General features: G+C 35.5%; 1 protein-coding gene across 3 annotated transcripts in view; it reads left to right on the plus strand.

Moving 5' to 3' along the window:
- Dic1 (Dicarboxylate carrier 1) overlaps positions 1-23,781 on the plus strand; it is a 29,455-nt gene continuing 5,674 nt past the window's right edge. The window contains exons 1-10 of one of the 3 annotated variants that reach the window (XM_089232424.1): positions 1-15; positions 12,191-12,301; positions 14,357-14,525; positions 18,073-18,192; positions 19,217-19,377; positions 20,757-20,798; positions 21,161-21,275; positions 22,092-22,184; positions 23,459-23,539; positions 23,680-23,736. In XM_089232424.1, the coding sequence (XP_089088550.1) occupies positions 14,421-14,525; positions 18,073-18,192; positions 19,217-19,377; positions 20,757-20,798; positions 21,161-21,275; positions 22,092-22,184; positions 23,459-23,539; positions 23,680-23,736 (774 nt within the window). In that variant the 5' untranslated portion in view covers positions 1-15; positions 12,191-12,301; positions 14,357-14,420. Of the gene's footprint in view, positions 16-11,993; positions 12,082-12,190; positions 12,302-14,356; positions 14,526-18,072; positions 18,193-19,216; positions 19,378-20,756; positions 20,799-21,160; positions 21,276-22,091; positions 22,185-23,458; positions 23,540-23,679; positions 23,737-23,781 lie in introns of those variants that run through there. The other 2 variants (XM_089232423.1, XM_089232422.1) reach the window with 2 other exon arrangements.

The raw sequence follows: 23,781 nt of genomic DNA on the forward strand, positions 1-23,781 counted from the left end.
GTATCGCAGCAAGAAGTAAGTTTGAATTCAGTACCAGTTTGTCATTCGTCGAATGATGGAGTCCGCGCGTAGAAGAATATTCTTACGTCTTTTTTTTTACCTCTAGTACTGAAAGGTGTTAAAAATAGTAATTGTTTTTTTAATTCGCTATATCAAAAATGCGTTATCGCGAAGGAAACCCCATCTCCACTATTCTGGGCTTTGCTATGAACATGATTAGCTCGATAGCACCACAAACCGCCGGTATACTAAGGCCCCGATCAACCTACCAGAACTCCTCACAGCGTGGGAGATATAACATTCATAGTTATGGTATTTGCTATGGATAGGGCTATCTTGATACGGTTTATGCAAATTTCGCCTCCGACATCTTGTCCCTATAGCTAGATTATGTAGGAGGTATATACAATATATAGGAGGTGTTGCCATGGCACGTTCCCTGTGCATTTCTCCCAGGCTATTTCACCTACCCTGACCGAGTGAGTGATCAAGTAAGTGAATGTATGAATGAACAGGTGAGTAACCGTATCAGTAATCAAATGAGTGGATGAATGTATATGTGACAAAGTGCGTGGGTGGGTGACCATATCAGTGAGTGACAGATGTGACCGTATGAGAGACCAAGTAATTGTAGTCACTCTTATAGTCAATCGCAAACTCACTTGATCACTCACAGGGTCAACCACTCACTCATATAGTCATTCACACGGTCGGAGCAAGGAAATAACCGGGGTTGAAATGTACTAGGAACGAGAGAGAGAGAGAGAGAAAGAGATACTAACCCCCGGCCCGGCAAACATAGTTCGCCATACGGGGTTCCCCGAAGGGAGCATTTATTTTCTCCACAAAAAAAAAAAAAAAAAAAAAAAATCAACTTTACATCTTGCCCCAGGGAGCAACCATTAACAACTCGCGAGCAGCAATTTAGTGTCCCTGGGGTTTATAATAATTGCTTCACTTAAGTATTATATTTTACATTGTAATTATCACACTGTAGATACACATTCACATATCACACATGAGTCCGACAATCATTTGATCTTTCAACATAAAAAAAGAGAAAAAGAAAGAAAGAAAAAAAAAAAAAAAAAAAAAAAAAAAAAAACCTATACACACATCAGGTCAGCTGAAATACACGAAGCAAATCAGTCCGTCAATCAGCTAATTTTGCACGAGATCGAAGAACACTGTACTACAAGTTATATTTCAGTCGATTTTATGCATTGTAACCATGTATTAGATATTAACATATATTTTATGTGCACTGCTACACACATGCTATCACGAACAAAAGTTTACATATTTTCGTAAAAAATCAGTATATAACATAAATTTTAAAAAAATTGTAGTACGTATTATTAAAATTTACAGTATAACTCGGCAACAAAAAAGATCAAAGTGAGAACTTTACATTGAAAAAATGGTATACGCTAATCCAGTCTAAATCAGAAAATCCTTTTCGTATTCATCAAATGCACTTATATACAATGTTGTATTAACACCTTACAATTATTCAACTTTTCAATAATATCTATATATTTAAAGCAAATATATCATATATATTATGTATTCATTTAAACCTTGTCATAAAATAGGACATTATTGGTGATGTATATAATATTCCACGCTTTTTTGCATGATGGATTTTAAGAAATTAGCTATTTTCTTATTTTTCACCAATGTTAAGATTTTTATGTTGTGATCGCTAAAATTGCATTCTTTTCTGTCTTTGTCCCATGCTTCACATCTATATACTATATGTTGAGCGTCGCTAGCCTCCTTCTTGCAGAAGATACATAATGAGTCTCGTCTGTGGAACCTTGCCTGATAGACTCCCAGTGCCCCATGTTGAGTCAACAATTGGTTGATGTAGAAGTCTCCATAGATGTTGGTTGTTTTAACCTTCGGCATTATTGAGTGTGTAAATCTCCCTTTTGTAGTTGAGTTCCACAGCCTCTGCCATTCATCCTGTATATTTTTTTTTATGGCATTTTTAAGTTGTATTTTAGTGATTTTAGTTTTAATGTCAATTTGGTCCTTTTTTGTTGCCTCTTTAGCTTTATTATCCACATAGTCATTTCTTTTATTATTATTATGCGCTTTGATCCAATGAAATTTGATATTATTTATCGTTGCCAGATTTTGTATTGTACGATGAATTTCGTTATAATTGTTAGGGTTTGCTAGCGCTTGTAGTGCCGATTTCGAATCACTAAAAATGTGCACATTTTGAAGGTGATTTTCATGAGTATATTGCACCGCCTGTGTTATCGCTGTAATTTCGGCTCTAAATACAGTGCTATGATCACTAAGCCTTGTTAGTTGCTCCTTTTCAATCTGTGTGTTTTTATAATGCACATAAGCACAGCCAACCCTGTTTTCAATCCTGGATCCATCTGTGTAAATTGAATTTTCCATACTATCCTTTTGATCTTCATTCCAGTCGATCTTCTTTTTCTCCCACGGTGGTATTAGAGCCGGCTTATCTTCTTCTATGTGCTCTCTTTTAACAATATTTTGATTAATGCATATTTGTTCTCCAAGTTGAAGCAATTTGTAACGTTTCAGCAGATTTTGAAGCGTAATCTGTATGGGTGGTATCCCAGTAAGTACATTCAATGCTTCATTAGAAACCGTAATATAGCATTTTGAGATTGCAATTAAAGCTTTCCTCTGGATAGAAATTAATTTGTCATCCTGAGTTCTTGTATTTGTGTACCAGATTTCGTACCCATATATTACCATTTTCTCCAAGCATTCCAAATAAATTTTTTTTAGCACTTCAGCTTTGACACCCCAAGTGGCCCTTGATCTTTGAACAATTTCTTGCGTCTTTTTGGCCATTTTGTTCTTAATGTATTGTAGATGGTCAGTCCATGAAAAGTTTCTATTGATGACTACGCCTAAGTATTTGAATTTTGTTACATATTTTAGTGATTTTTTATTCATCTTTATGGAGGGGATCGTTGGTATTTTGCCCCTTTCTTTCACTATCGTAAATAGACATTTCTGAAGATTAAATTTCAAGCCAAATCTGTCCGCCCATTTTGCAAGCTCCTTAAGGATGTTCTTTGATTTCTTGATGAACTTGTATGGTGCTTCTCCTGTTATTATGATCAAGAAGTCATCAGCAAACGCTTGTAGTATTATACCTTTAGATGTAGCCTTTTTTAAAATCTCATTTGCTGCAATGTTCCATATCATGGGTCCCAATACCGAACCTTGTGGTACTCCAATGTTATATTCTTCAAACTTATTTGTAAGTTGATTCCAATACGTTCTTTGTTGTAGGTAGTCAAACAATATATTTTTTAGATATGTTGGTATTTTCATTTCACTGATGACAATTTTAACTTGATCTATTCTAATGGAGTTGAAAGCATTAGATATATCCAAAGATATCAAGCATGTTAATTTATCTCTCTCAAAGTTCTCCATTATCTTGTTTTTAACTTTTTGAAGGGCTTGAATTGCACTTTTGTTTTTCATAAATCCATATTGATTATCAGATATTATCTTATCCTTTTCAAGGTGATATATTAATCTGTTATATATACATTTTTCTAATGTTTTCCCCAGATCTGACAGTAAGCAAAGAGGACGGAAGTTTTTAATATCATTCATCTGTATCTCCTTTTTGGTTATATATAAAATTTTTCCCCTCTTCCAAATCTGTGGGAAAGTTCCTTGTTCAAGGCACAGATTGTAGATATGAAGAAGTTTCTCGGGGCATGTTTGAAATATGATTTTTACGACAGATTTAGTAATGCCATCTATTCCCGGTGTGGTGTCTTTACCGAAATCCTCTATAATCATAGAGAGTTCTTCTTGTCCTATATACTGCATATCCAAATCTCCCTCTGTCTTCATAAATGTCGAATATTGTAGATCATAGGGGAAGAAATATCTATTTTTTACGTCATTCATCTCTGCTACATCACACACTTCTTTTCCTTCTGAGTTCATGACCTGATGAATTTCCTGTTTTCTTTCTTCATTGATTATGACTTTATACCTCCTCCCATATAGATTTTCCTTATTTATATTTTCAAGGTATTTTTTGAATGAGTCTTTCTTTACTTTCTTAATTATACGTTTGTATATGTTATACTGCTTCTTATATAAAATTTCCATCTTTTTCCTTTCTTCTTGCCCTTGTATTTTTTGCATTCTTCTTCTGCATGCTCTCACTTTACTTCTTTGTTCTTGCAATTGTGCATTCCACCATGGTTCAGTTTTATCTCGATTAATTCTCTTCAGGCTCGAATTCTTACACATTTTAATAAGTTCTTTTTGGAAGTTATCCACATAGTTCTCGATGCCTATTTGTCTAATGCTGTCTATATCATCTTTTTGTAGAAAGTTTCTCAAGCTCTCTTTCAACTTCATTATATTAACATTCTTAGTACTAAAGTTCAAATTCTGTCTTTTGATCTTTTCTGTTTTCCTGTTTTCTTCGTATTTGTAAGTGATGAGTCTGTGGTCACTAATGGTACATTCATCGTGCACCTTCCAATCTCGAATCTTCTCTAATCCTCCCCTCGTTATTGTGAGATCAATCCATGATTGTCCTCTGATGCAGAAAAATGTTGGAATATCTTTGTTGTTGTTAACACAGTCCATATTATTAGTCAATAAGAAGTTTTCAACCTTGTCACCTCTTTCATTCTTTGGATCCGGTCCCCATATTTTGCTATGAGCATTTAAATCACTATTTATAATAATAATTTCATTGTCATATTTATTACACACATCTTCGAGTTGTAATAGATGTTCCTCTATGTCTTGCGATGGAGAACAATATGTAGATATGTATACAATCTTAGTGTTATCAGTCTCTATCTTTGCAGCAACAATATTTTTACTGGTTTCTAATTTTATCACATTCAGTCGTTTGTTTGTTATTGCTATTGCTGCTTTAGGTTCTTCTTCATTGGCAATTATCCTCCATCTCATAGGAATTCCCATAACTTTTCCTTTGAAGACATATGGTTCATTAAGGCTGAGGATGTTAATTTCTTTTTCTGTGGCAGTTTGTCCGAGTAAAGACGACGCATAGTACGAGTGGTTCAAGTTTATATGACCACACTGTATCGTTTCCATATTCATTTTTTTTTCTAAATGTTAGATGTGTTTGTATATTTTATTTCAAGCGAAAACCACTCTTACTCTTAGAAATATTTCTTATTGTTGAAAACTCTTGTTATGAGGATCCCTCCTTCTTTTATAGGTCTATAAGTCGTATGTAAGTCATTAGAGGTATCCTTGTTATGTGAAATATAAACTGCATTTTTGTTGTTTACATAATTGGCCCTATTTGCATTGTTTTGCCTGTTTCCCCGCTCATTTTCTTCTACACCATTCCATCGCCTTTCTCTCTCATATCCATTGGTGTTTTGTCGTCGATAATCGTTCCATCGTGCTTGCATATTGCTTCCAAAGTAAGTTCTTGTATTATACCCCATGCCATTCCATTCGTTTCCTTCACTTTTGTTCCAGTTTGTTGTTCGCTCATATCTGTTGTTATTTCCTTGCTTATAATCATACCATTCTGTTCTTCCATATGTATTCGCATATCCTCTTCTGGGGTTGTATATTTGATAATTTCTATTCCTTGGTAAACGTATGCTCTGCTTTCTTCTATTGAGTCTTGGACTCCATACATATATAGTATTTCTCCAAAATTCGTCTCGTAAAATCTTTTGTCTAATTTCTTCTTTTTCCTTCTCATTCCGGCAGTAAATTAATATTCCATTATTTATTTCCTGTAATCTTACTGCATTTTCCTTTGTTATTTGTTCGGTGATACTCCTCATCTTTTGCTGAAATGTGCCAGTTCTATCTTTCTTATTAGGATATAAATATAATTGATGCTGTTTCGATGACTCTTTCATATTTTTTCCGCTCCATCTTTGCTGTTGTGACTCTGCGACTCTCTGTTTTTCAGTCTTTATTTTATTTTTACGTGCGAGTTCCTTCTTCTTCTTTTTTGTTATTACCTCCTTAAATGTTGTTTCAACTTCATTTAGAGAAGTCCACGCTACCCTTTTTGGTGATGTCTCTCCAATCTGTTTTCTTTCATTACTGTGTGCTGGTATTATATCCTTCTCGTCATAGTTGATTTCTTCTATTACTCTTTCGTAAAGTAGGGAATCTTCTATTTCTGTTTCGTTCTCCACTTGCTTTTCATTCGTTCCAGAAATATTTACTTGCATTGTAATATCTGATTGCACCATTTTATTCAATTTATCTTCTACTTCTTTGGTGATAGTATTTTTCTTTAGAATGTTAAATTCATTGGTATTATTTTCAAACCACTCTAATATATTTAACAGGATCCTGTTAGCTTTTTTTCTTGGAGCATTTGGTATGTTGAATCTTGTTACACCCTTATTATTATTTGTTGTGTTTGAATTCACTATAGTTCTTACCTTTTTAAGCAGTGTTGGAATATTTGTAATTTTGTTTCTTGTTGAAACCTCTTCTTCTTCACTAAAAGTAAGTTCTTCGGATGATTCTGTTGTCGAATTCTCCCCACTTGTTTCAACCATTGGCAGAGATGATTGTCCAGCTCTACTATCTTCGTTTTTTGCAATCTCTTCCCTTTGTTTCTGCTTAGTGCTTTTTTTAATTTTCTTCGTTTTTTCATTATCCTTGCTTGTTCCTGATTTTGTATACAGCGATGATCTTGCTTCTGTAGCACTTTTTGTTTCTTCGGCGCTGTACTGCTGCACTTCTTTTAATTTTTCCTTTTCCATATTTTCTTTCTCATTTTGAAAATAATTTTTTGCTGCTGTCTCTGCCCAAAATCGTCCCAGTCTTATCTCCACGTCCTCTTTGTGTTCTTCACTTCTAGAACTTTTGTTACCCTTGACTTGATCCTGTATTCGATCCTTTTCTTCCACCTCTGCCCACAGACGCCCCAGTTTTCCTTTTCCTGTGTCCTCTCCTTGGTCTTTAGAATTTTCTGATGAATCTGTGTCATAGAGGAATCTAAAACGACCAAGTCGTAGTTGTTGTTCATTACAATCTGACTGTGTTCTTTCCCTCTTAGGATTATTCAAGTTTAGAGTATTCGGGAAGGTGGTTGGAGAACATTCTATGGACTCCATCATCTGTCTTCTCAGTCGAAGTCTTGTGCTCCTTCTTATCTCTGCACTCGGTGGGGTCTTGTTATTTGTTTTCTCAACTATAAATTTTGTATCCTGAAAGTTTGTCCTCTCTGTTGTTCTGTTTGAAGTGTCACTATCAGTGTTTATTTCGTCCTCTTTCTTCTTTTTTGCGTTGTTTCCCTTTCTTTTCCATTTTACATTTGAAGCACTTGTCATTGAATTGTGCATCATCACACTATCGTTAAATTTCCTCGCTGTTCTCCTCCTTTGGCTATCGTCTTCATCACTATCCTTTTCGCTCTGTGTATTGGATTCGGTTTTCCTTATTTTCCTGTTCTTACACTTTTTAGTCTTTGATATATTTTTAGTAACTACCAGGTCACTGTCTGTCTCAACGGAGTGTTCACTGTGTGGTTCCACGTCATCAATTCCCTTGTCATACATCCTCTCATTCTTTGAGCGATGTAACGACATTTTCACTGAAGTTCAAGTTAAATTAGTCATATTTTCGGGAATAAAAAATTTACTAATCGGCACACAGGAAGTTATAACCTCTTTTTTTAATGTTGAGAACAATCTGCAGCCTTTCCCACAAAAATTTTTGAAATCGGTTATTTAGTTCCAGAGATACGTTACCACCTTCTCCCTGTGGCAACACTAAACCCGCCAAAACTTGAAGTTCTTGTGGAAAGTCTCACACAAAAAAATATTTAATCAATACGTAGTTGTGAACCCGAAGTACGCGGTGGAGAACCAGGAAAAATAACTTGTTTGGAATTCACTCACCAGGTTGTCAGTTCGCCGTTCCCGCCGACCATCCATACGCTTAGCATTAGCAGCGCCACGTGCTATCATATTTACAAGTCTTCTAGTGGACATAGCTTGTGAACCATCAGCTCAATTCACACGTAGTAACGCCCTATGTGTTCAGCTTGCACTCAGAAATACGCGGATATATCGCACAACACCTATCAATTACTGGAGCATATTAAAAAAACTATTTACTGGGGAGTAGCACCAACGTATATGTTGATAGTTCCAGTGACTGGACTGGACCCCCAGAGAGAGAGAGAAAGAGAAATGTCGGAGGCGACATTTCCGGATCTTATATCTTAATACTATTACTGCCTGACTATACTTGCACTTCATCATACACATTGTACAGGGAGTTTTTGACGAATTGGTACATATACAAATACAAATACAAATATTTGTATTTGTATATGTACCAATATCGGAATGTATGCGTAGTCCTAACGTATTTATGGTGTCAGATTTGTTCTGGTTTCGTGCTACACTGCTACTGCCATTTGTCTTCCATATTTTTAAGTGAAAATATTAAATGCTTGAATTTTCACATTGTGTAAGTATCGTGTTAAATACTTGTCTGTTCTCTGCTGAGAGACTTTTTCAAATGGGAGATCAACTCGCATTCGAGCCTCAACAGGGTTCGAATCTAGATCCTTACGATGAGAGTCAAGCGCTATGCCCACACAGCTATCTTGATGGCATCACAGACAGATATGTCCGCTGACCACCAAGACAGACCATCTTCTGGTGGTTTGTGCTCGGAGAGTGATAGCATCACAGGCAGGCTCTGAAGTACTATTTCACCAAACACCAACTGTGGCCATATCGCTGCATTGCAATTTACTGCCGTTAATGAGATGGGTTTAAAATGACCGCGCTATCTATCGGCCTCAAAAGCTCGTTCGGGAAAAAAATATCTTCCCCCATATCCTCCCTCGGGTTTGAACCTGGGACCGTGACGGCAACCTTCACGGTGGCAGATGAGCGACAGGCACTATTCACCCCGGGTTACTGAGGCCGCCTATCAGCCTACCAAAATGTATTTAATTGCATTGTAAGATTAGCGCGGGGAATCATGGGGGTGGGGGGGGAGGTCATCTCAACGTATAGGCCAACATGGCCCGGCTCAAAACCTCGTGAAGCATGGAAGCATCTAATGACCTTGGGAGCATCTATAACGGAAAACACTGGTTGTGCCAGACATGTATTACAGAACGCATTTTTGCCAATTTCACTAGTAATGGAAGACATGTTTTGATTGTCTCATATTTTTTGCGACACCATTATAATTCGAAGCAAGCATAATTCTGATAATATGATTTCTTTAAACATAAATAAGTATTAGTATTAGTGGCCAGGGGGGGGGGGCCATGGTGCTTCTATGATGACCCTGCATGAAGGTTCTCGTGCACCAAGGGCATCTCACGAAGGTACTGTCTGAAATTCAATCATTACATCTCAATCATAGTTGAAAAATTGATACCATATAGCAGCACTATAACAAGCATTACATAAAAACAAGCGTTCACAACAAACACGTAGGTTCCTACAACATATACGCGCACAATTCGCAGCATGATGAGGTCCAGGTCTTCGACCACCTGCTAAAATCTCTTCACTGAGACAGAGACATGGCTGCAATTAGGAAGGAGCAGGCGGGTGTGGTGCCCCGGGAACCGGACCAGAGAGGGCGTAAATTTCATACTCTAATTTCTCCTGCAACATTACAAAGGTGAGGGGGGTTGCCAAAATGAGTGCTTGCCCCGGCTGACAAGCATCTAGTTCTGGTCTTGGACAGAGTGGTGGATCATGATCTGGTTAGATAGGAGGAGGAGGAGGCACTGTCAGGGGTACCATGAATAGCGACGCTGCCCATGGAATTTCACTAAAAAAACGAAACTCTCGAATATTCAATGCTGGTACTTGTAACTTGCATTATTTTTTTAGTGTTTTTCACTTGTAATTTTCTGTCCAAGTTGTGCTTTTCCGTACAGTTGTGCCAGGGCCGTAACTTGGATTTTTGTGGTGTGGGGTGGGGCAAACATGATTTTTTCCCACCCACTCTTCCTCCCACTTTGCCGCCGAGGGCAAATTTTAGGAGACCCTACTCCACTTCCCCCCCCCCACTTTAGTTCCTGCTCTTAGTTACACAGTGTGATTGGTAGTCTAATTCAGCTCTATCTGTCATCCAGCTGTCATTTTGGCTAACTAGAGCTCATGGAGGGGCCGCTCGATATTGCGTTACGACGTAGTGATTCAAACTATTCAGACCACAGATTTATATAAGAATAATTGTGCGACCTTTCAAACGGACCACCCAGTTCCAAGAAACTTCTTACTCGTTTTGGAGACCTCGGCAAACAGAATTGTCTCAAGGACGCCCATTAAAGTGCATAAAAGTGTATAGAGAGAGAAGCTCTCACGATGGATGTTGCACAAGACGCCACTGAAACTCTCAGTTTAAGATCATTTTACAACTGGTTTCCTTTTTTTTTGCTCTCCGTTTGTTCTGTTGTGTCTGTCCGTCTTCATCTTTTATGTCTTTTCATTGCCGCAGCGAATTGTGTTTCCATTTTATTCCTCTTTTACCTCTCATTGTCTTCGTTTTAGGCTCGGTATTCAATTCATTATTATTATTTCTATTTCAAAACGAAGATCTAACGAACAAACTGAATTTGAATGATTGGCTACTTAATGAGATTTTTAATTTCTTTTCCAAGAATACTCCAATGAATACTCATTCCGTTTTCACTCATTGAAAATTTTTATTATTTTTCTATGAGACGTGCAGATGCCTATTTACGGGGAGGTGAGCCTGAGCTGGCTATAGCTGCCCCCCCCCCCCGATCGTCTTGTATTTTACGGGACAGACAAATTAACCCCATATTGGGGAGGGGAGGCCGCTTAGTGGGTTATAGTCCCCTCCCCCGACCACCTTGTATTTTACGGACGGACAAATTCACTCAATATTATTCGCCTCATAGTAGGGGCGATCGCCCTGCCTCTCCCCCCCCCCCGCAGGATCCACGCTTGAGTTGTGGCCCTCGTGTTCACGCTTCTAATTTTTTACTTACTCACGTGCTTGCACACTCTTTTGAGATCACTCAACTATATGACATCCATATTTGTAAAATGGGCATCTTTTTCTCAGTCACTTCGTTGGGCATTTTGCCTGTTGTGGCCTTTTATTTGTATACTCATCACACATGCTTGCAAACTCTCTAGGTCACTCTTTTGGTAACTCACTAGTCTAGTCCCTCTCTCTTTCGGCAGAGGTGAATCTATGGTGGGTTAAACAAATTTTGCCACCCAGGTCTATAATCCGCTAAGCTCCCTCTTCCCCGTAAATACGCCCCACATCCTGGGGCAGGGCCCCCCAGGCTGAGATCTTTGGCGGGCACATGCCAGATTTCTCCCTTCTATAGTGAATTTATAACATGGAAAAAAATAATAGTATTTGTCCCGGATTCCCCCCCCCCTAGGGCCGGAGCTGGGATCCGGGACAAATACCATTATTTTTTATGGCTTGAGGGCCCACTAAAGATCCCAGCCTAATGGAATGGCTCCCACAAGGTTGGGGCCGACATCACTCCAGCCTGATGTCGGCCCCAACCTTGCGGGAGCCATTTCCCTAGGCTGGAATTTTTGGTGGGCCCTCAAGCCAGACTTTTCATGGGCGCTCCTATATTTCATTTATATCATGAAAACGCAAAAAATTATAGTGATTGACCTGGGCGCCAGGGCTGGAGCCCCATCAGCCTCAACCTTGTGGGGGCCATGGAAATAATGGACATATTTCCAAAAAGAATGGCAAAAAAAATCGATGTAAAGACATTTTTTGAGATTTCTGCATTGAACAACACAGTAGAAGAAGATATTTTACGAAATCACATTCACATTCCAAAATATTATTCAGATTATAAATTTATATTGTAGGGGAAAAAAACAGTTAAAAAGTTCAATTAGTAAACAAATCGAAACCGATTATCGTGTTGGCGCGCCATCTACTAACAACTTTAAAAAACAAAAACGGAGTAAACAACTTATACGCAGACGCGAGCTGTAGACACTTTTTTTTTTTCCAACGATTTGTTTTTGGCAATTTCCCCTCATTATTAACTGTTATTACATCATCGTTATTCGGAACTGGTTGGTGCCGGTTGGTCGTTATCTCTTTTTCTCGATTATCTCTCGAGAGATTTATTTTATCTCTAAATCACATCTCTTCAACTCTTAGAGATCTTTAATTTTGATACTATCTCTTTCAGTGCTCTTCACTTTGTAGAGCAATGACCTCTGACCTACAGCTGGTCAAACTGGTGACGAGATGACGAAAAACAACTACAATAACAAAGTTGGACTCGAAGCGCTCTCCTCAGGTACTTGATGTGCATATTTGGAATAATTTTTATTCAATTATATTATAAAATAATTTGTTATTTTTTCATCGTGTTTGTAGGTGGCGCGATGTTGTTCATTGTTACCATGTGGTTTTGAAAACAGTCATGTTGCGCGATTTGTTGCATCACATAATTTTTTTTTTCATGTTGAGGGGAAAAAATCACCTGAGACGTAGAGGGTCACTCGTTATGACCATTGGCATGACCAAATAATTAAATAGTGAGTGTTAAAACCTTTAAAGGAAATGTTATAGGTATACATATAACACACAAGTCAGTTTAAGGGGGGGGGGGGCAACATGTCAAGTTTTACAGGGATGTCAAATTTGACGAATGAGTGGTCAAGAAAATTATTAGTAGAATGGGAGATGGTATGAGCGGTGGGGAAAGGGGGGTGAAAGCATTTCCCTCCAGCATCAGAGGTGGAGCCAGGGTTTAAGCTACGGTTACGTTTTTCGCAAAATGTAAAATAACATAGAATGTAAAAAAAGCAGTAGCCACTTTCGCAAAAATGTGTACAGGAGGTACGTAACGAGTAGACATCCAACCATCAATCATTACATTAGCATTGTAGCATTCTGATAATGCTTTTTCTCCCTTTTTTTGTGAAAGGAATTTTTTTATCCAGCTTAAACCCTGGATGGAGCCCACTGATCTAATGTATTTGTGAATTGACATCATGCCCCCCACCAGACTTTCACATCTATCTCTGCCTATGGGAGACGGGCTGTAAAATTTCTACAGGTCACAGGCGGTGAACCCATAAATTTGCCTCTGCCTAGAGAACGAGGGACATTAGGTCAGTGATTGAATCAAACGAGTGACCCTCAAGAGTTTCTAATCATGTGAGTGATCAAATGATTGGTCCGAAGAGCTTGTAATCATATGAGTGATCACATCACCCTGGATCTGCACCTGTTTGGTGCGTGAATTTTTGAGGAAGTATGGCAATTAGTAAGTGGGTTCTTTTAACCAGGTGGGGAAGGGGGGGGGGCATGAGGCTATTTAGATGGCTCCGGCAATGGTGCCAACTTTTGGAAACAGTGGATTAGGCAAATTGTGACAAAATTTTTCTCTACAATTTATATAATGTGAAGGATACGAGCTGTTTCACATATTGATCGTTTTTTTCGAACCACAGCCGATTTTTGCACACAAGGGCTAATCAGACCGGGACCTGCAATTTATTGCCGATTCCAAGCAACAGCCCTTTTATTCTCACTGAGAGGTTTGTGCGCTAATTCCTTGGTGCGGGGCTCCCTGTAGTAGTAATCTTTTTCTATGGTCATATCCAGAGGCACTGACATGAAGAAAACATTGGAAGGGCTGAAAGTTGCTGGTTGTCTCATGTATATATACGGGACTTAAAAATATACACAGGAAAGGGAAGGGTATATTGCATTGGCTTTTCCTAAAGTATTGGGGGGCCTCAAACAGCCTCGGGCCATAGGTTCTGGCACCTATGGTAATTTCACGTTAGCTGTTTCACTCTATGTTATAAGTAATTTTTTCTGTTAATTCAGTTGAACCTTCACAAACGTAAAATGCTGCTTTTTCATAAAACAGGAAATTATAAACAAAATTAATTTCTTTTTACATGAATTTAGATTAGCGCAACATGGTCTCCTTGGTCCCTTTGGTTTTTGCATCAACGAAATTTGACTGTAATATGCAGCGGATCCTACTTGTGAAGTCATATACTTCGGTTCTGTTTTTTTATTTCTCATATTGAAACAAAATTTCCACCAGCAAACGTGTTTAAAAAACGCCTGGTTTTATTACATCTTGAGCCTCTAATTTTTTTTCTACCCTCTTTGGTATTTCACTAATCAGCTTAACATGAAGGAAAAAATAGCTCTAATCATATTTTATGGATTTGACCCAGTTTACTTTCCTACGAGGTTATTTATTTTTTAATTGGTTTGTGTGTGTCATTTAGAAAATTGTTCTTATTGGCAAGATTAAATGTGATTGAACATTTCTTTGCTTTTCGAGTTCCTCCTTATAGTTGGTTTCTATTTTTTTCTTGTGTAGTGGTACACATAGGTATGGAGACGTGACTAAATTGCTGCTACTTTGACAACATTCAATTACAAACATGGGTGCTGGAGATGATTCAAGTAAACTTTTAGCCCGTTGGTATTTTGGTGGATTAGCTAGTGCTGGTGCAGCATGTTGCACTCATCCCTTGGATCTACTAAAAGTGAGTTTCAATAAGTAAACGTAAATTTTATTGAGAAAACATTAAGTTTATCTTTTGTGGTTATATAATATGTTTGCTTCTATCTGTTTACAATCATGACAGAATTTTTGATAATTTGATAATTTTTGTTGCACCACGGTCATTTTCTGCACACGAGGGCTAATTAGACCGGGACCTACAATTTATTGCCGATTCCAAACGGCAAGCTTGTTTTTATACTTTTCGAGAAGTTGGTGCACTAACACCTCGATAGGGTACTCCCTGTAATAGCAATCTTTTTCTGTGGTCATGTCACCGTTTCTGTTGTACCCCTGTGTCAGGAAAGTTTTCTGACAAGGACGAACCGGGTAGCCTATCGAACTCGCGACACCTCTAAACGTCCTTTTGGTACTTCAGGCGAGTATCTTATCAACCTGTGCTACCATGCCCACAAAATTTTTGTCAATTCATCATACATATACACTATATGGCATTTATACAGTTTATTAAATTTTGGTGTTCTGCTGTATAATGTTATCATCATCCAATGATCTTACGAAAATGTAGTCTCTTTTGCAATGTGGAAGGTACTGTGCATTCCTCATCTAGTGCAGTAGTTCTGAAACTTTTTGAAGTAGACCCCTTTTAATAAAAAAATGTATCGACCTCTTACGTAGGCTGACTATATGTCCCGATTTTCCCCAATAATTCTACTGTACGGAAAGCTTTTTATAATGCTTGTGTAACTATCTACTTTTATTGTATCATTGAGAACATAACATGTTGAATCAGCATTATCTTCAGGTCTGAGTCGAGTCACAAAAATCCTCTCACGCAGTCCCCGCACTTGGCCACAGTCTTTGGTGAGCCGCCGCGCATACTTCAGTTCAAATTAGGAAATGTTGATGCCTAGCACTTTTAACAATGTTAAAATTTTTAAAAACGTGTAAATATTTTTTTATGTACTCAGTGTTTCTTATGCATGATGGAAATGTAGCGAGATGTATGCTCCTTGATTTTCATGTACAGGTTCATTAAGAAAGAATCATCCAATTTCAAAATCATTCTATACTTGAAATCGGCCATTAACAGCGTAGTTCATAGAACGTAGTTATTTTCCCTTCATATTTACATACTGTATGTTGCCCGTCATTCTGTGTTTTTAATTTTTAAGGAATATACAATTTCAAAATCGGGCGATTTTCTCTGAGTCACCCTGTGTAAGTATTAACTTGATATATTGATTATTGTACAAGTAGAATTTAAAATGGTAATCAGCTCAGCTGAGTAACGTCGTTCTTTAGTTTTGACAGTTATAAAACAAATTTCTTATTTTGACATTTTTGTTTTGGAGAATCTCTCGCAACCTCCTGAGAGGGTACTCAATCCACACTGATTGGGAACCACTGATCTAGTGATTATAATGTAATTTGAATTTCCTGCATATAATCAGCAGAATTTACATGTATAAAACACTTGAATTTTCTAATGTTGATTTTTGACTGATGCATATGATCTGCAGATTTTTTTCTGAAATATTACAATGTAAATAAGTATTTTTGCAAACACATTGTAAAAAAAAATACCATGGCATAGGGATGGAAGTACAAGCATCATTAGCTCTTTTTTTTTTAAACATTGCAACAAAAAATCCTTAGAAGAAAAAATTATAATTTCAAATGTTTCGATATTGCCAATTTAATGTGTTTTTCTATTCTTTTCATATTTAATCGAATGCAATAAACTCTTGACTATCCAGCTGCCGTACTATCTGGGCTAGTTTATCCTTTAACTGGTGTTGTGAAAATTTTGTATGTAACTGGCGCCGTGGTGCAATTTTGACCCCCAGCAAGTATTAATGGATTTTAAAAACTAAATAAATTTTCATTAAAGCAACAGGATTTTTATTCATTCATCATTTTCATCATTCTTCTATCAATTAATTCACTAAATAATTTTTTAGATTTCTTTAATTATTTTATCAAAAATGATCTTTTATTAAGAGAGACACATTTTGAAAAAAAAATAGAGGGATATATGACTTTTGAAAAAAAAAATTTAATTATTTATTAAATTTTTGAATGCAACTTTTATGATTAAAAAATTAAGATATGATTGAAATGTACTCTGGCAATAAAATTTACAAATAAGAATAATATTTACTGTGTTTTCACAAGTGCCAGAATTAATCTTATTCTAAGTCGGAAACACAGTACTTGCGAACAACACCATGACATGTTGATCACACAGATCTTATGTAAAATTCACTAACAACACTATCCTCATGCTCACCTCGGATATCCAATGTTTCACCATGAATTTGAAACCATTATCGAGAAAACTGCCTCTCTTCCGATATGCCATTTCAATCTGAACACTGTCAGACAGAAAAATACTTCTGCAAGTGGTGTGATGGGGTCATTTTGACCCCATGGAAACTCATCAATGATATAAGGGGAAGAAAACGTAGAACATCATAAATTTATCACCATAATTGTCATCATAAATTAAATACATGTAAACATTAAACTAGATTGAAAGGTACTGAAAATAAGATGTTCCAGATGCGTTTCTTCCTGAAGGGGAGGCAAGATGAAGAATGCGAGGGGTCAAAATGACCCTACCACACCAGTTAAGGGTTGGAAACAATGTATTATAATGAATTGTGGTATTACTTTTTCATGTTTGTTTAATCATTTATCAATCAACACTAAAATAAGTTTAAATAATTTTTGTAAAAACGTATCCTACATTTTATGTTTATGCTTTGTTCACTTTGAAAGTGTGTGTATTTGTATTGTATAGCAGTGTTTGTTTCTCCAACTTTTTGATGTTGCGGACCCCCTTTAGGCACCATACAATGATCCATCGAAATGACCTACTCCCTGTAGGGAAGGTAAATTTACCCGCTGCCTTCCCATGAAATCCAAAATGTGTTGTTTTTTTATCATTTACATATGAAAAATTGAAGTAGTGAATTACAATTTCACAACACTAAATGTGTCGTTCATGCAATAATAGTAAATAAGAAAATGGTCCCACTGGGGTCCGTTGAAAAACGCTGCTCTAAAAGGTACATGAGTTTTATGTTTCCTGCAATTAAGTTAGACATTATAAAGTTTATCTTGAAATATGTGCAACATTTTTATTCTTGGAATTCCTTTTTCTGCAGTAAAAAAATTTAAAACAGAACAGTCTAGAAGTGCATAGCAAACATTTATTAAGTACTCCCCTGTACACAGAGGTCAGAAAATATGAGTAGGAGCGAGTTATGGTATAAAAAAAGGTTTTTTGATGGTATGGAGGGGGTAGGAAGTGAGTTTTGTGTTTATAGAAACTCCAGTCTATCTTGCTTTTCTGTAATCCTGTCTGTTATTCTGCCACATTAGGTCATATGGCAGAGAGTCTACTGTAATTATTTATTATATGCAGGGAGATTGAATTTTATTTATTATTACATTGTATAAATTGTTTTTGATAATTTTAATCAAACATTAATCAATCCTTATTTTTTCCCCTCTCCCTCTATCTTATGATCGTATTAATGAAGACTGATTTCTTATGTCAGGTACACCTGCAGACTCAACAGGAAGGTAAAATCGGAATCATATCTAATACAGTTCAAATAATCAGGTATCAAGGTGTTCTCGCTCTCTATAATGGCTTGAGTGCTTCCCTGCTGCGACAGGTAAGTGTTTATCCATGTTCTTCATCAAAAATGAATGAAATGGTGCAATGGAAATAATTTCAATATAATTAATTATGATAAAAGTTTAGAGTTCATCTCATAAAAATTGTATTTGAATGCATGTACATTGCTGCAATAGTTATGAAATTACGAAATAAAGCATAATGATCAGTTTTCCTAGAGTGTTTCGATCAAGTTTACCAGCTGCGTGTCAATTTAACTTGCTGCATACTAGTTGCGACATGCTCATTCATCATTATTTCACTCTCTAGTGCAATGTTTTTCCATCTGTGGCCCCAAACCCCGGGGTCTGTGAGTATTTTGTAAGGAGTTAGCACGATCTTATCTTCATTTAATACCATTGTATGGGGGGCACATTTAGTGCTGGGAAACTGTAATTTATTACTTCAATATGCAAATTATAAAAATAATAAATTGGGATTTTCTGGGGGGGTTCGGATTGCTTGAAATTGACCTTCGCTACAGGGGGTATACACCACTGTGGAGCATTGACCACTACAGAACGTCCACAGTGCATGGACCTTCACTACACGGGAGTTTACAACATCAAAATGGTTGAGAAATACTGCTCTAATGAATAGCTTTTAAACTCATCCCCATTGTAATTGAGTTGTAATCATGGACATTCATGGACATGGCTAAGATTCCTTCAATTTCAGCCTGCCATTGAGCTAGAAGCATTTTCAATACATAACCTAAAAGAATATTGAGGATTAATAACTTTCCTCTATTTAAAAGATTGACGAAATTATATAAAATGTATTCACACAAGTTGACAGCATTTGTGCACTTTTCTTTTCAAGCTCACTTTTTTTCTTGAATTCAATCATTTGGAAAAGAATATTGCTCATAAAACTAATTTTGAAATTAATTTCAAATAATTAACATAGTCAGTAAAAGTAAAAAAAGTTACATATCAGTAACATAATAATCATCAGTTTATATTTTGTAGCATTTTTTATCTCTGAAGACATAAATATAAACAACCCCCACTTTTTTTTAGCTGACCTACTCGACCACAAGATTTGGTATTTATGAAGTTGTCAAACAGCGCATAAGCAGCCCAGATGAACCAATGCCTTTCTACAAAAAAGTTGCAGTTGCTGGCATCGCTGGAGCTGCTGGTGGATTTGTTGGTACTCCCGGTGACATGATCAACGTCAGGTGTGTAACTATATTTGGATTTGATTTATGTGTCTTAATATGTATATTTTCTTCTCTATTTATTTATTTATTTTTTGCCAATATTTTTTCTTCTCTACCTAAATTTATCGTCCTTATAAATATACAGTAAAACATGCTTTTGTACCACATAACTGTCACACTATGGATGATTAACTCATACACATTTTACTGTACAAAATACTTATACTGCAGTCAAACCCTGATTTTAAGAATCAGAAGAAACAGACAATTTTATTTGTTGAGTCGAGGAAATCGTATATCAGGATTGAATTTATCAGAATCGTAAACACATTTAGAACAGTAAATTTTAAAAGCAACATTTTTTTGACTTGCAGAGCTCTTTTTAGTTTGTAATTTCTATTTGTGAACCCATAGGCATTTTTGAAAAATGTATTTATTAAATTTAAAGATCTATTTTATTGTTCTAGGGCTACCACAGAATCCCTAGAAAGTGCATATAGAACCCAAATGTCTCAGCAGAGCATAGGTCAAAATCTCTGATGAACACTTATTTGCCTCTGAAACCTTTCTATACACACTATACATGGCTTTATTGGCTCCTTTACTAAGGAGTACTAGCTACTTACTTTCAATAAATCAGTTACTGCTCCAATCTCTTGTTTGTCTCTAAAGCTGAAGGTCAAATCCTGGGAAGTTAAATCTTTTTTGGATTGTGGTTTTATGGAAAATCACTATATTAGGGTTTTTATTTGTTACATAGGAGTTTGACCTTTATTTCCATCAGAATTTCAGAAAAGGTTCATTAAATCAAAGAATTCGTTGAATCATAGTTTGTTATATTGGAGTTTGACTGTTATTCAACTTCTGACCATGAAAATTATGTTATATCAGTAAAGTACAATTTTAAAGAATCTTCCAAACAAACTAAGACCGAAAACATTTTAGAGAAATTTTTCTACCAAATCAGTTTGAATTTTCAATGTTTTTAAAATTAAAAAATTGCATTTATGTAATTTTTAACTTTTATTTAGTAGTTCTTAAACTCAAAAGAAAATCCAAATCTCTTTACCTCATCTATACACGTCTCAATTTGTTTGCATATATATAAGTGAAATTCTTCTGTGCTGTATTTCATGAATGCAGTACTTCATGGGTTTTGTAGTGAATATGTATTTAATAGTGTTGAAATATATTAATGTAAAGTACTGTTGTTATAAACACAATATTCTGATGTGAGATTGATATAGCCTATAATATTTTATATTGATGGTTTTAATAAATCAATGTGTATATATATATATATATGAGCTAAGCATAACTTCTGCATCTTTTTCTATTGTGAATTGGAAAAATGATAAATCATGGAAACCAACCAATGCATTTTTTTTAATATTCAGGATGCAAAATGACATTAAATTATCGATTGAACATAGGAGAAAGTAAGTAGACTATTTCAGAAATTTTATTAGTGTTAAATGAGCAAAATGAGTGTTTTGCTAATTCTGTGATAATTTGTGATCGATAGTCATTGTTATTGCCCCTTGGAATTAAGTATTGTATTTGGCCACAAATAAGATGTGTAATTTTTTTCTTTCTCATTTTGAAATTTTGCCAAAAAACTAAAAAATACAGGGTATGCTAGTGCATCTTTCATGATGGCAAATAATGTTATTTTTCTAATAAAGAAAAAAAATATTTTGTGTTAAAAACATTTAAGGTGTATAAAGTGTAATATCTTAAATTTTCATTGATGTTTAACTGTTTATTATTATTCTTCGAAATGTATTCATGAATCTTACAGTTACAAGCATGCAGTTGATGGTCTTATTCAAGTCTATCACAAGGAAGGAACTCGTAGATTATTTTCCGGTGCTTCAATGGCAACTGGGAGAGCTGTACTCATGACTATCGGCCAGGTCTGTCAAAAGTTTGATTAGACTGTGATAAGTTTTTTTTTTCTTATCAATGAGAGTACGCTTACATCTTTTGCTTTTTTCCTTTCTCTCTCTTTCTTTGTTTACTGTTTGTCTTTTGTTCTCTATACGAAGCTGATTTAATATCATTGTATGGTTTGCCTAATTATGGTAACCCTCTCCCCTCCTCTTTTCTGGACACCACTGAGAAAAAAATTCATTCATAAAAGAAGGGTGACCGTTATTCTTGGGTTTGAAATGCATGCTTTTATTATATGAGTTGAAATTATTTGGTCATAATAGAAAGGTGACCATTAAGAGGGGTTTTACTGTATATCTTAGCATTTCCTTGAGAAATTTTTCAAAGAAAATATTGACATTAGCAAGATTTTCTACATGCAAATTTATAATAATTTTCTTTATTGAAAAAAAATGTATTAATATTGATCAAGTCTATTGTAAAGTGTGCTATTAATCAAGTGTATAGTAACTATATGCACTCATTATCTAGCATTATCAGCAAATTCATACGTTCAGTTGTATGTTTTGTTTCAAACCTGAACTTTAAGCGAGTAATGAAAATTGAGAATAAAATTCATTTCTCCTCTTTTATCAACATCCTGTATCTCTAAAATGGGTGTGACAGAACAACAGCATGCTAACTTTATGAATTGAAGAAAAAATTATGAAAGGATTTACTTGAACCTAATTTTCATCCTGATAAACTTAAGATGCAACATTTGAATTCTCTCTTGGATTTTTTCAATTTTAATTAAAGATGCATAATTATTTTTATGAATTCTGTTTTTTTTTTTCCAGCTCTCTTTCTATGATCAGATCAAGCAGTTTCTGCTTTCAACTAGCTATTTCTCTGATAATCTAGTCACACATTTTACTTCCAGCTTAGCTGCTGTAAGTTTTATTCTCGTATTGTTTTACCTGTATGTGAAGTTCATTTATTATTGCAAATTATTTTGTATTATTGTCATGTTTTCTATGAGTTCTGGATCTGGTATTCAGTTTATGTATATGTTATGATAAATGTAATAAATTGGTGAGACTATATGCATAATCACCAATCGTGTTGATAAGTTTTCTTAAATTTTTTTTTTTTTTTTACTATGATTTTTTTATGGGCATCTTTTTTTCAGCCACCTTGTTGGGCATTTTGTCTGTTGTAGCCTTTATATTGTTCATAATTTCCAAATGAGGTTGGTAAATTAGATATATTTCTGTATGATGTTTTCATATTTATCAAAATCAACCACTTATCAGTTTTGCCCATTCACAATGGGTTCACTACATGTTTTGCCATAAAAATTAAATTCAAATAAGTGTGAAAAAGTTTGGAAAAATAAACAGTTTTTAATCAGTCTTGCATTGTTGACTTTCTTCACATTTGAAGACTAAAAGTAGTAAACAATGTGCGTGCCAAAATAATTCAAACACTTTTTCATGTTGAAGTGTCAAATGAGCAATGCTTTGTAATGGGGTAAATGTGAAAAGTGCATGGTTGTACTCTAAGTAGTTCAAAAGTGTGTGTGAATAGATCGCTAGTGTGAATGTATAGTTCATACATGCAGAAAACAAAGTTTTTGTGATTTCCCAACATTTTTACTTTTAGCACTTACCACATTTGTCACTTTTAGTCGTCATTTATCTGCAGTTGTAAACAGAACCAATATTACTGATCAAAACTCGTCATCTTAGACTGAAGTTTGAACATTATGTCCAGTAAATTCAAATAACTCATTGACGATTTATCACAATTATCAATACGAGCTTGGGATTATACATAATAAATGTAATTTTGTAATATGCCAGTAAATGTGATAAAAAATTCACAAAATTTATCGAACTTTACCAAAATATTAGGTAATTATGCATAATAACCAGATTTTCATATTTGCCATAGCATACACATACTGCTATGTTTTTCTCTTTCTTTCTTGGAAGAATGTCTCTTCATTTTTTGTTTTAAATATTTACTAATCCACAATTCTCTCTCTATCAAGTCAATTTAACCTAAAGAAAGGAGGTCATAATTGTAATGTGTTTGTGGAAGTACCACTTTTTTGCCCCTGGAATTTCTTAAGCCCTCCATTTTTTCAGTGTTTTGTTGTATTATTGCTTTGCCTTAGAAATGTATGGATTTAATATTTTTCAATTTACTCATCTCTTCAAAGGGAGCCATAGCTACTACTCTGACGCAACCACTCGATGTTCTGAAGACGAGGACTATGAATGCTAAACCCGGTGAATACAGAGTAAGTAGAATTTTTCAGCGGATAATGAGAACTATAGTCATTTGGGCTAGCTTTATTTCTTTTAAATCAAAGATAAAAAATTGATTTGGAAATCAAAATTACATGACATTTGGTCAATAAACATTTTCCTCCATTTTCAGAACTTGATGCACTGTGTTGCAGTCACAGCGAAATTGGGACCTCTGGGATTTTTCAAAGTAAATATAGTTTTAGATTGTTAGATTCTAATGTTCTTATCTTCA

Source organism: Pholcus phalangioides, unplaced genomic scaffold (genome assembly GCF_987345545.1).
Source record: "Pholcus phalangioides strain wild (caught in Gottingen) unplaced genomic scaffold, Ppha-v1.0 ptg000001l_1, whole genome shotgun sequence".
Taxonomy (NCBI): domain Eukaryota; kingdom Metazoa; phylum Arthropoda; class Arachnida; order Araneae; family Pholcidae; genus Pholcus; species Pholcus phalangioides.